At 42.4% G+C, this 13,996-nt stretch overlaps 1 protein-coding gene across 4 annotated transcripts in view; it reads left to right on the forward strand.

The window, feature by feature from the left end:
• The window catches only part of SH3PXD2A (SH3 and PX domains 2A), a 383,399-nt gene that overhangs the window by 162,214 nt on the left and 207,189 nt on the right, over positions 1–13,996 (forward strand). For all 4 annotated transcript variants that reach the window (XM_084634157.1, XM_084634156.1, XM_084634159.1 and 1 more), the window contains 2 exons: positions 67–143; positions 10,378–10,469. In XM_084634157.1, the coding sequence (XP_084490283.1) occupies positions 67–143; positions 10,378–10,469 (169 nt within the window). The remainder of the gene's footprint in view (positions 1–66; positions 144–10,377; positions 10,470–13,996) is intronic.

Below are 13,996 nucleotides of genomic sequence, written 5' to 3' on the forward strand. Positions count from 1 at the left end.
CTATCATATTATACCATAGTCCCACCCATATTCCTAAACCTCTCTTTTTATGTATTCCCTTTGCAGGTAAAATCCTGTTCCGGAGGAGTCATATTCGAGATGTAGCTGTGAAGAGACTGAAGCCCATTGACGAATATTGCAGGGTAAGAACTTTATCTTCACAGAAGAATGAGTATTGTAGGATTACGGATGGACAACTATGCCAGGTGATCAATCAAAGATACCCATGACTAGCAGACAGTGCAGCGCTGGAAATCTCCCGCTGTTGCCATTAGAGAGTTTGAGCTGGCTAAATCAGACTTGCAGAGCCTGTCCCCAGGAAGGGTCTGCTTGGAAAAATTAGGAAGTGAAAAAGGAGAAGAAAAAGGTGAACTGAGAATTGCCCTTTCTAAAACATCAGCAGGTAAGGAGGGGGCAGTGTACTTGAGCACAGAGGAGCCTTTGACCTACAGGATCCTCAGACAAAACTACTGTAGATAGTGCCAAAGATGGGAGAGTTTTGCTTCAGGGAGCTTCTTTTACCAGCATGGTGCCCCGTGTGTCCAGTGTTGAAGAAGACCTTTAACACCAGCATACATTACATGTCGAGAATCTTACTATCAGATAAGGGATTCTGTGCGAAACAGCTCTCTTCATCTTAGCCTCAAACTCTGGTCTGAGCTCTGGTTCTGCCAGACAAAATTCCTCTGCCTGTCTGGTCCTGGTACAATTCCTGCGTTAGGAATCCTCTTGTGTTTTACCATTACAGACAGAGGTAACACAGCCCAGGGAGCCCAAAAGAGTTGAAGATAGCCCTCTTGAGGACTCCTGAGCTAAAAGATGCAGCCATGTGTGCCCAGGCTGAAACAGGCTCATCACAGGCACAGAAACACCTAGCCAATGGTATAAAAGCCATGAACCTAGTTTCACCTCTCAGAGCATTTCGAAGAGATGTGGTCAGCAATTAAATCCACTGGAGTTGAACCCTAGAGTTGTCCTAGTGCACATGATGGGTGATTCAGAGGGGGGAGCAGAGTAGTAAATATGACATTTGCTAAGTCCTACCTGCCCACCAGTTCAATAATATTCCAATTAGACCAGGTTTTGCTTTGCAGGAAGCTAGAGATAAATGATTTACTACTTTTTCTAATTGTGTTTCCAATAACGAGTGAAGCCCTGGAAAATACGTTGCAGGGAGGAACAGTGCATTGACTAGTGGAGGGTGGGTTTGGTGACCTAGTCTGCCTCTTCCATCCCTGATTTTGCGATTTGTTCATAATTAATCTTCTGACACTAAATTAAAGGGTATTTCTGAGCAAGACTGGTGTGCTGGTTTTAAGGTGGGATTAGTCATGTCAACCAAAGTGCATAATCTAAACCCAGACTTCGTCTTTTATTTCCTGTGATTTTTTTCCTTTTTAAGAAAACTAGATGGGCAGGCGGAGGAGAAAAATATATATTCCTAAAGATGCTTCCCATCAGGTATTTGCTTATGCAAATTGGGTGCAGATCACTGGAGACCATAGAGCCTGAGGCATGTGGAAAGGGAGCAGACTTTCTGCTAAATTGAAGTCCTTGTCATCTGAATCATCCAGTCCAGAAAACTGGGGAAAAAAGTCTTATCTCATGAGATCAGGCTTTTTATGCAACAATTAATGCAGTGTCTGACGAATAGTGGCCTAATAGCTATCTTTAAAAATGTGTGCTTGTACTGTATTCCCAGCATTATTTGTTCAGGAAGGAACTGCATGAGACACATGCCGTAAGAAATAATGTCATGGGTTCACCAAACAGGCATGCCATGTAGAAGGCAGTAGTTTATGCCGGGGAGTGCAGACATGACCTCTGACCGTGATGAACTGGAAGCTGGTTATCTGGGCCGCCATTGTCTGAGAAGCAGACATACCAGTCCCAGGTTAGGGTTACATCACCGGTCATGTCTGAGGAGTCTATTACAGTGACTGTTGCACTTCAGGCCTAATAATTGCTATCCCTGCCTCTAGCCATCCTTTTCATTACGTATTTTCTCTCATGGAGAAGTCCATTCAGACTGACACTAGCTTTTAGTTGAGCACAACGAACCTCCTTCATTTCCAGCAGGCTTCTCATTAATGCTAGACCAGATTTGAATCACTAATGGGCAAATTTCAAGCTATGGCTCAGTTTGGGGAAGCTTGGAAGCTTCTCCAAAGAGAGGCTAATTTAATTTATTGATTGATTAATAAATCAATTGATTAATAAATCAGTGCTCTTTGCCTCAGTCTTTTACATTAATCTAAAAATGACCAAAATTCATTAAAATATGCAGAGCCTGCCACTAAAACAGTCTGCAGGTCACTGAAAAGCTTGATCAGAAATGTTCATCTTACACCCTGCCCTGAAGATCACCAGACACAGTCGTAGGCTAAGCCAGATCAACGCTGCCACTTGCATTAGATCCATCTCCCCCAGTCACTGGTAGCAAGAGTGACACATTTCAGAGTAGCAGCCGTGTTAGTCTGTATTCGCAAAAAGAAAAGGAGAACTTGCGGCACCTTAGAGACTAACCAATTTATTTGAGCATAAGCTTTCGTGAGCTACAGCTCACTTCATCGGATGCAGAGTGACACAGTGGTTAGTCAGTCTGTTGGCTGGCAGGACAGCAACACAGTGGTTCATGAATCCCACAGCAGGACCTAGGGATAGAGGCCCAAGGAAGTAACTGGGTGCCAGACCACATAGGGCTTTACAGATTTTAACCAGCACCTTTGCCGAACTTTTTGAGTCTACAAAGCTCACAAGAACAGCTTTCTTTTAAAATTTCCTCCTACTTCCTGCCTCCATTCATACAAGGAATGGCTGTCTTATGTTGTTTCACAGCTTCCACTTCCAGACCATGGAAGTCCAGAGGTGTTTGAAAATAATAATGAAAAGCAAACATTTTGAGCCTCAAAAGTTCATTAGAGTTTTTGGACAAAGGTTAGGGGAGGGAAGGAGAGATTCTTGTTAGGTCCTAGCTGGGGTAAAATCCTGGCCCCTTTGAAATCAATGAGAATGTTGCCAGTGACTTCAGTGGGGGCAAGTATTTCATGCCTGGTTCTTATTAAGACCTAGACTTCAGGAGTATTTTTATCAGTGTAAGGGGTTTGTATATAATCTGTGTAATCCTGAATGTTCGCCCAATCACAACCTTTGAATTCCCCAGTATGAAATTGACCGGGAATGTTAGGCAGCTGTGAATCAGGAGCATAACAACCAGGAAGCATACAGTTGATGCAGGGAAGGGGAAAGAGGTTGTGGATAAAACAGTGTTAACAAATATTAACTATTTCCTCCCCAGCAGCAATTATTGATACATATGTTTTCCACAGGCTTCAGTGAAATTAGGATCTAGCCCCACAACTTCAAAAGTGTTAACTCCTTTATATCTTTCTTCCTTTCTCACTGCATGTATTGATTTTAAAAGTTATCCCAAACTACACAGCAACAACATAAAACATGGAGACATAAAACAAAACATTTCACTGAGATGAGTCCTCCATTGTGCAAAGAATTATGCACTACTTCAGTCCCACTTTAGCCCCCAAAATAGCTTACATGGGATTCAGTTGGAGCACAGACAGGGATGAAGTTCACCTTTTGTGAACTAAAAGTTAGGATGCGACTGAATCTTGAGTCTTGAAAGGGGATGATGTAGGGTTGCGATTGCGTGAAACTGTCACGGAGGACTTTTGACCTGGGGTATTAAAATCAATAAATACGACAAAGTGCCTCGCTCTATGTCGGCTGCTCGCAGCTGCCGCATCACTGAAATCAATAGCACTTCTAGCGTGAGTAAGGAGGGCAGGCTCAGACCCGGAGGGCAGGCTCAGACCCAGAGTTCAGGCTGATTGTTGCCAGATGAGCTTTACTCCTCCATATCACCTGTCCTGGAAAGCAGAAGTTCAGAAAGGCCCTGGCAAATGCGTGATAAGAATGCTGCAGCTTCTTTTGTTTTTATCATTTGGGCTTGCAAGCTGTCTCTTTCTGAGTGGGCGGGTTTGCACGTTTGAGATGTGGGGTCTGATATTTTTCAACAGATGCAGAAACAATGAAAGCCAGACAAAGCATGTCTGAGCATTTGTGTGGAGCTGTTGCAGCGCAGGGAGGTCTGTAAAATGTACTATGTCAGTCCCAAGAGTGCATACCTTATGAACTTGAGAACACTGGACTCCCACCCTGCCCACTACCAAGGAGACCTCCCAAGGACTCTGGATATTTCACTGTTTTATTACAGCTCAGGGAAATAGCTGCACTGTGATAATTAAGCCAATATTTGGCACAGCAGTAAGAAGCATTTAAGAAGCAGTGAAAAGGGGAGAGGGGCAGAGAGGGGAATATTTTCAGTGCTTTTTCTCATCTCTGAACATAAACTGCAGCACTCTGAATGTGTTGCTGGTTAATTTAGAAAGTAATCTAACAGACCAGGCAAACTCTGCCTGTAAATATTTGTTGCCCACTGGAATTGATATCTCTGGATGATTTCCCTCTTACACAGAGACTTTCAACTACTTTAGCATGAATTACGCGCCTGTGGGCTCATCTGAACCAGTTTCCTTCTTGCATCTGAAGATCTTTTGCCAATTTAAAATAAAGAGCAACTTCATATTCTTGCTCTGCCAGGGGGAGGGGGCGCATTTTATTTAATAAGACTTCTAAACTTTGATGGCCAAAATGCATCTCTTGGTAAGCGTGTGTCCAATACATACTGTGCCTTATGCATGGAATGACCTCTGAGTTGTGGTTCACAAAACCACCATGCTGTCCTTGTTCAACCCCCTTTGAAAAACTCAGACCAACATTTTCAGACTTGGAGTTGCCAATTTAGGAAAGCATTCTTGTTCAGGACAGCACTTAAGCACGTGCATAAATCACATTGACTTAAGCACATGCTTAACAGGTACGTGCTTGAGTGCTGACCTGACTAGGAATGGGTTTAAGTAAGCAGTAAGTACTTTTCCAAATTGAGGACTTAAATCTCATATTTTCGCACCTAAATAAAAGTGGGTGATTTCAGAGGGGCTGAATACCAGCAGCTCCAAGTGAGAAAAATTTGATCCTGCTTGTTGCACATGTTGTGAGATCATAATTAAAAAAAGAAAATTTCCTTCCTCTAGATTTCCCAGTCCATCCTCTCTGCTCTATGTCAGTCTTTTAGGCCATGATTCTGCCAAGACTTACACATATGAGTCTTTATGTTTGTGTCTACTACAGAACCAAATGAGCACCAAATGAAAAATTAATAATAATTAGCGCTGATAAAAAATGTGTCATATTTTCATGAAAAAATTCAAAATTTATCTGTTTTTTTTTTCAAAAATTTTTAAAAATCAGAAAATTTAGACTAGGTCTACTACTGTCTTTTATGAGTATACATACCATATGAGTTCTTGACTTTGCTGTTTTAATGTTCTTTTCATGCAATTTTATTGTGTGTAATTTTCTCAGCTTTTAAAAAAGCACACTGAAAAAACAGAAACGTAATTGTGTGGAGCAGCAATTGCAAGGAAAGTCCTGATCACTCCCCTGGAGTGCCAGATTGGAGCATGCTCAGTGGCTTTACGGGGATGGTGCATACGCAGTACATTTGGCATTTAGGAACTCTGCAAGGATGGAGCATGCTTGGTGAAGATGGAATCACTGGAGAATTTAGTTGCCACACTTTAAGAAGTCTCTACTGAGCATGTGCCAATGGCAATTTTTCAGAGGCATGTAGCTTGGACAAATTTGGGTGAATTTTCACAGGGATGCAAAAGGTACATTCCTGGCACAAGGGCAACCACCTTGCCAAAGTCCAAGACCCTGCTCTAAAACATGGGGCCGGTAGAAGTTTTGAATGAAATAGCGGTAAGCACTTTTTTTTATCATGGCAAAACCACCACCTAATTCTGAGAAACAGCTGGACTCTTTTTCCTGAAACTTTCCAGAAAAATTCAGCCTAAGGCAGACACTCAGCATGGAAAATTTCAGCCTGAACAATTTAAGATTGAAAAATTATAAGAAATTGAAAACAGGCTCTTCTAATGGGAAGTGCTGAGCAGTCTTAAGTATATGCAACCCTACCAGCTGTACCTATAATATGCCTTTGTATTCATACATGTATATACATACATACCCACACATGTATACCAATGTCTGTAATACACATCTGTGTGTATATTTGTAAGTATATGTGTCTGTACACACACATGCATATATGTATACAAAACCACGCTCATGTTCACACACATACAGACACGTTCTGGCCGTAACACACACTCTCCATCCTGTGGTTCGTTTGCGGTTTTTGCATTATGTTGAGTTGCACTTTCTGTGCTGGCAGACAATAAGCTCCCATGGGCATGGATCTGTTCTTTGTTTTACACACTCCATCTAACATACAGCACCATGCAAGCGGATGACACCATGTAAATAGTAACATTTGCCAAAAGCCTTTATAACTAAAGATTGTCTGGATGTGAACTGGCAAATGTTGCATCACTTCTAATACGCTTTCTGATATTGGCTATTGTTCTATGAGTTTTCTCTGGAAACTGCATTCTACCGAGAAAATTGCATGTTGAAATAAAGCCATAAACACCTTTTTCTGAAGGCATATGGCTATGTGCGTGCGGTATGAGTTGCACATTACTGCTTTAAATACTCAGCACGGTTAAACATGTTATTGCTGATACTATTCTACAAGTGTGAAAAACTGAATTCCATGTGTTAGCATTTTTATCTTTCATCTTTCCTGTGCAAATCCTTTACCGGTTTGGGATGATTGCTGCTTCTAATTATGTATTTTACCCCCATTTCCAACTCCTTGCCACTTCCCATTTGTTTTCATCCCCTTGCCATCTGTTTTCCTCTCTTTCTTTCCCTATCTTGAACTCCCTCCTTTCCTTGACCCTGTCCTGCAGTCCTTCCTTTGCTCTGTTGTATCTTTGCCCTGGGACTTACTCTCTTCTTCAAACTGTTGGAATCTTTCCTATTGCCATCTAAATGTGACATTGCCTCCTCAGTATGCTCTTTGTTAACTGTGTTGAATCTCATTGGACTTGTGTAGCTAATGGTTGGTGCATTGTATGTTTGCCTAAGGGGGCTCTGTATGGGGCAGAACAATGTGTGGCTAGTGCTGTTATAGCCTCCCAGGCCCCAGCAGCCCCATCTACACATAGCTTTCACACCCTATTAGTATTTCCCAGCAGCAGTGTCTTCTAGGAGCTATTACATGGGTCCGGATCCTACAGACGTTGTGCATCCCCAAATCCTACTGATTTCTGTAGGCGTTCTGGGTGTTAAAACAAGTGCAGGATCAGAGCTGTAGTTTCAAAAACAGAAACTGACTTTCAGTGGGGCTTGTGCTCCAGAGTCAGTGAGGTGCTTTTGAAATGTCCCGCCTAAGTGTAGGTAGGGCCAGTGATTTTCTTTGTGGATGACCCAAGATTTCCCAAAATAGGGACATAAATTTGGGAGTGAGATTTTCAGAAGCACCTAAATGACTTGAGCACAAATCCTATTGAAAGTCAATGGGCCTTACGCCCCTAAGTCACTTAGCCCATTTGAAAATCCACCTCGTGTCCTACTTCCATGGTTAGGCTGCACAGCAGCAGCTCCCATTGACTTGAAAGCCACTTATGTAGGTTCCTTGTGTTAGGCACTCTGTGATAGGCTGGGCTCTTTTTAGGTTACATTGGGCGTTTTCATACATTCCGCCTTCTCTCCCCCCCGCCCCCCACCATCCTTCTTTTGATGGGGGCACTCAGTCTCAAAGTGTTTCAGAAGACTGTGTAAAGATCTGGCTTGTTTCTGAAGATGAGGTATGGCTTGGCCCCCGGTCAGGGCTTATCTTCAAACCTGCCAGGCTGCGGACAGCTTGTATGTGGTCTGATGAGTCTTTGTGGGCAGCAGAGGTTCACAAGCTGTCCTCCTCTCAGCGGCTCTGTTACAAGAGTCAGCTGACTGTGGTGTGCAGTAGCTTTTCTCCTGGTTGCCACCCCTTCCTGTGACACACACTCCCTTTTAAGCTCATTTGCTTCAAATGGAGCAGGCTCTGCAGCTGTGTCTGTCCAGTACCAGTTCAGCCCAGAGGCCATCGTTAGCCTTTTTCTGATTGGGATGGGGGTGTGCCCCATCACACCTCCAAGTTTGAAAATGTTGTCCTGTATGACAGTCCCTTCAGGAAAGCGCCACTCTGGACTTGCAGGACCAAGTGACACTTGGGGATTTCTGTTTATTGTTAATGATACTTAGCGCTTACCCTGCTCAGTCCTGCAATACTAAAGTCTGTGGAAGGTGCACTATTGACTCCAAGGGTCGCAAGGTCAAGCCCATAAACAACAATAATTTTTCAAAACAAAGTACAGACATTAAATAACTAAGTCTTGCAGCACCACAGCAAAATAGATGTTTCTCTCCCTCTTCCAAATATGGGCAGCCTGTTTGCATAGCTCCTCTGAATTTGGTCTAAAGAGGTTAAGTGACTTGCCCAGGGTCAAAAAGGAGTCAGTGGCAGAGACAGCACTAACTCTCAGGACTCCATTCCCTTGCTCAGTTCACTAAATCAAGTCACCTCTCCTTCTGCTTGAAGACTGAAGTTGAATGAAATGTGCTTTAATCTTGTGTTTATGTGTCTTCTTCATTATGTTCATTGTGTTGTGAAATCCAATGACATTTCTTGTACTCTTATGCTTCTCCCTCCCCCATTGGGTAGAATCCAATTTCAAAATTCTACAGTTACTGCTGTTCCTGGGCTGGAATTGTGTCTTCTGGATGATGGTTCTGATTTGCCATATAGATGTGTTTGTTTATATGCAACGAGGACAAAACTCACACAACTTATATAATTCCCCTATGTATAATGTGCCTCAAGCAGAATAAAGCAAAACCCTAGACTCTTAAGAAGACTTGAATTTGAATTTCAGACCTCTTCAAGTCAGGGATACATGTACTGTAGCTGGAGAATTCAGGGGACAGAAATGCAGTATTAAGACATTAAGTTTTAAATTTTCAGCTGTTCCTCCCCCACTGCAATTATATGGAAACAAATTCCAGTGCTTTTAGAAGTTTGGTTAGATGTAGAACAACACAGCTAACTGAATTGCACTGCCATGTCTTTTTGTTTTAGATGTGTGTCTGACTAAGATAAATCAGATCTATCGCGAGGTTAGTCAAACCCAGTTCACGCAGCCATATTCATGATTTAGTACTAGTGTGATTTTTCATCTGTCTTTCAAGATTGCCTGGAAGGGAGTTCAGGTCTTTTGCCCTATTTTCAAGTGACTTAAGAGCCAGGCAGTCTCATTCTGTTGTACAGGTTTACAATGCCTCTAAGAAGCTTTGTCTATATTTAACTGTTCACGTAGCCTACTTCCAATGTGCCTTAGCAAAGGAGAGGGTTAATCCCAGCCCACTCTTCCCCTTATGCTGTTCACTTCCCTCTGTTAATCTCTGAATCATGTGCAAATCGAAGCACTGATCTGATTCTTTCTTCTCTGCTGCCTCTCACATTTTAGATGAATATTTGACCTTCTCTGACAGAACCAAGCCATGGAACCTAGAGAGCAAATACCTAAGACATTTTTGGCTTTTACGTGATGTGCTTGTCTCATCTATTTGAGTGCTTAGTTTCCAATAGATTTAAAAATAATTGATGTTATCCCAAAAATTGCATTTATTATTGTTGAGTGCAATGTACACTGCATATCGGTACCTTACAGAGTGCATTAATATGCTGTACTTAGCCAGGATACATTGCAGTGAAGGCTCCTTTGTACTGCAGAAGAATCCTCTCTGCCTGTCTTTCCAACCAATTAATCACTTTCTTTCCTGTTAACTTGCAAGGAAACTCATTGGCAAGTCCTGCGTTCACTACTGATACTCCATAAAGGAGAGGGTTTATGGAGCAAATTACTCCACTATATTTGTGAGTTTTGAATTTGTAGTTTACGTATTTATTATTGTTGTTATTATTTTATTATGTATTTATACTTAGCGGCCATGGCCCCATTGTTCTAGGAGCTGTGCAAACACAATGACGAGACGGTCCCTGCCCTGAAGAGTTTACACTATAAGTAGGATGGATTTGCACATGAAGAGCTAGAGCAGAATTTTGCCCCATGTGTCCAAAACCAAACCAGCCATCCCCAAGCCCCTCTGCTTGTTTAGGCCACAACATAACCCATTTGCACTAACACGTGCCACACCCTTTCTTTTCAGGGAAGCACCCTGGCATGATGCTTTTCTTGTTTATTGCCTCTGCTCTTCTATCATTCTACTGACAGGATCCAGAATTTTGCATTGTTCCCTTTCTTGCCTCTTGGTTGTATATTTAAGGATCAGTTTCTAAACTTGATTTCGCTAAACACTTTCCTCTCCCCTCCCTCCTTTCTTTTACAGGCACTCGTCAGGCTTCCTCCTCACATTTCACAGTGTGATGAAGTCTTTAGGTTCTTTGAGGCTCGACCAGAGGACATTAACCCTCCGAAAGAGTAAGCGTCATATTGATTTCCAGCACCACACGGTGCTTTTGTTTGCATGGAAGGAAGCCAAAGGTCATTCTGGTTTATTACTTCCAGTGGATGTGAGAACAGCGTTCTAAGTTTTCAAATGCTACCTGGGAAATGGCTTTGTAATTAGGTAAAAATAAGCCAGAATGGGGGGGTGGGGCTGCGGGGTTCAAACAACCCCAAACACAGGTCTTGCCTCCATTCCTCAGGAAGCTCCCTTCCCACTTTTTCATTGTTTCTTGCTGATAATTCTAATAAGAGAACTTTTCCCAGTTTGTTGGTTTTAACTTGCCTGTTATCACCAAGGAGTCATTAAGCTCCTGAAAGCATTGTCTCAGCAGCAGATGGAAATCCTGCCATTTAAGAGATTGACTCATAATTAGCAGCTGCCTCTTTAACTGTACTCCTTCCTGAAGATATTTAGTTATTTTACTGGAGTATGAGTGTGATCCTGAACCAAAATTGTCTCCAGAGAGTTTATTCGCTGGAAGCAGGAAGCCAAAGCAAAGGTTGACGGCAAAGCTTAGGTGAGAGATAAAACAGAGTCATAGCTTTTACCTTGGGATGGACAGATTGATTCAAACAGAGACCTGGCCAAGGATCTGAGAACTAGTACATTTTATTTAACCTAATGAGATGCTAATTCCTCCTGAAAAAAAAATACATTGACAATTGTATTTACTAACAATGCTACTGTTCTAGCTGATATTTCCTCTTCCCCCGTTCTCAGTGCCCCAACACACCCACACTTTGTATTACACGTGATATTTGCCTGCTAAAAACATCTTGACCCCATCCACACTGGGCCTCAAACCTGTTTGCTGCATTGATTGTAAACCATGCCGGACTAATTTGTTTCAACACTGTTTGCATGGCCATTGTGGATAGGGCTAAAACATGTTTAGAGCCATTTGGGTTTTAAACCAGTTCAACCAATGTGGAGCCTGATCCAAAGCCGACTCAAGTCAATGGGAGTTTTTGCATTGGCTCCACTAGGTTTTTGTTCAGGCCCATAGTTCCCAGCCCAGTGTCGAAGAGTCGGAGATGTACTTTAGGGGCCTCATTTTCAAAACAGTGTCTCTGTTTGTACACACGCAACTATGCCTGCATGGGGAAATGCTAGAATTTGCACTCACACTAACCGTGCATAGTCTTTTCTTTTTCTTCAGATTTATAATCTGAGAGCTGAAAAAAGAGTAAACCTGTCTCTTCAGCTCGGCCTCTTCAGGAGAATTTGTGGGGCGACTATTAAAAAAGCCACGCTTGTATGTTCACTGCTTCACTCGGTACTGCAAAGTTATTTTAAAAAGTAGGAGGATATGTCCAAGTTAAGGGGCTCATTGCACTTTGAACTTACTGTCTGGCACAACAGTCCTCCAAGAACCTGAATCGGCTTTACAAACATTAACTAACTGTAAAACATCTCTAGAAGGCCAGAAAACGTTGTCCCCATTTTACAGGTAGAGAAACTGAGGCACAGAGAAGCGATGTGAGTTGCTTAGGGTCACAGAAGAAGCCAACGACGGCTTGAAATAGAACCCAGGAATCCTAATTTTAATGTTTAGACCACACCCCTATCTACTTGAGGTACTGATTATAGTCCACATCACCGTAGCATCTGAGTGCCCCACAGTCTTTAATGTTTCCCTACAAGGGAGGGCAGAGCTACTAGTCTCTCTGTGCATCAGTTCTCCATTTGTGAAAGGTAAGTGACTTGTTTAAGGACACACAGGATGCCTATGGTAGAGCAAGGATTAAACTCTGGTCTTCCAAGTTCCAGGCTAGCACTCTAAGCACTGCACAATCCTTCCTCCCTTCCTACAGCTCTTCTACAGCCTTTGCCAGTCTGAATGTTCAGACAGTCCGAGCAGTTATCTTTGATCCCATTTTCTTTAAACCTCCTTCCACTCTCCCAAAGACAAAAGACTTGAAAGTTTCCCAGCTCAGTACTTGTATCTTATTACGACTTGATAATGAATGTGATTTATTTCATTGGAAAGTATAGAGAAAAGCCTGATTAAATCTCATTTTGCTAATGTTTGCGAGACGTTAATCTAGCCAGGTTTAAATAAATCCTACCTCGTCTTCTGTAAGCAAACAGATCTTAGGGAAGGTGTCTAAGGTTTCTGCTGAGAGCTCTTCACAAAAGATGTATTGTTGAAATGGAAGATTAGCCCCTACAAAACCGCAATGTAGAAGCCAATGGCAACAGCTCAGTATTTTTCTTCACTGAGGGGAGGGGAAGGGGAGGAGGTCGAGGGTTTGCAGGACTGCTGTGCAGGCTCTGCGCAAAGGGCATATCAGCAGAGAACCTGAACCTGAGCAGTGAGTGTGCAAAAGAGCAGAAAGAACAGTAAAAATCCTGGATTTATCCTCTCGGCCTGCTTCTGTACCAGGCCCTTCAATTGTCTTCTTCAGAAACAAGGTGGTGCACTGTCTGAGCTCTTGGAGTTAAATTCTACTCCTAATTACACTCATAAAACCCAGCCAGGTCATTGGGGTTACGCAGGTGTAAATGAGGGCAGAATTCGGAGCATGATATAAAAAATTCATTTTTTTCCTTCAGTTGGTCCCTCTGGTCTTCAGTGTAGATACTGGTCACAATTTTAATTTGTATGTAAACTACACGCAAAAAACAATGCTAAAAGAATAGGTGTCAAGTCAAGTATTCAAAAGGTTGGAAATGCCAGAATGATGGGTGTCTGTGTAACCTGAATTCATCCTCCTTGCATATGCTCTGCATCACAGTCTTTTATTTCGTGATCATATCCTATTTTTTCCACAAGACCCCTGCCTCATTCAGTGAAAGTCAATGAGACTTGGGCATGACTTAGTGTTTAAGGGCCAGATTTTTAAAGTTATTTAGTTGCCTAACTCTATTGATTTAAATGCGAGTCAGGTGCCTAAATACCTTTATTCTGGCCTAAATTCTGGCCTTAAGTCACTTTTGAGAATATAACTCAGGCTCCTAAGTCACTCTTAAGTAGGTGTTTTGGAAAAAATTGCCTCTAATCTCTTATGTCACTCCATTGACTTAAATGACGTCTGGATTTCACCTTAGTCTCTTAAATTACTTAGGTGCTTTTGAAAATGTTGCCCAATATGTCTGTTTCCCGATCTCTTCTTAGTCTGACATTCCTTCACCCCCTTGTTTATTGCCTTCCCTTTCTGGGTTATGTCTCCTTTCCTTTACGAGCTCCCTGGGGCAGTCAGCTGCAATGAGCCGTGCACTCCTGTGGTACGCATTATAACAATGTTTATTTGATGTGATTTTTAGAAGTGCTGAGCACCTGGAAATCCTACTGCAGACAATGGTAGATGCTGGTGCTAAGCAGCTCTGAGACAGTCAGGCCCATTACCCTTTGCATGAAGCAGTCTGACCCGAGCTCCCTGTTTGTTTTACTGTTCCATGTTTTCGGTGACCTCCCAAAGTTTTTGAGCCCTGTGTCCATGGGAATAAGGTATCTCCATCAGCTCTCTTGACCCCCTGCCATACTTCTGAAAACTTC

Source organism: Lepidochelys olivacea (assembly GCF_965140295.1).
Source record: "Lepidochelys olivacea isolate rLepOli2 genome assembly, chromosome: 7".
Classification (NCBI taxonomy): domain Eukaryota; kingdom Metazoa; phylum Chordata; order Testudines; family Cheloniidae; genus Lepidochelys; species Lepidochelys olivacea.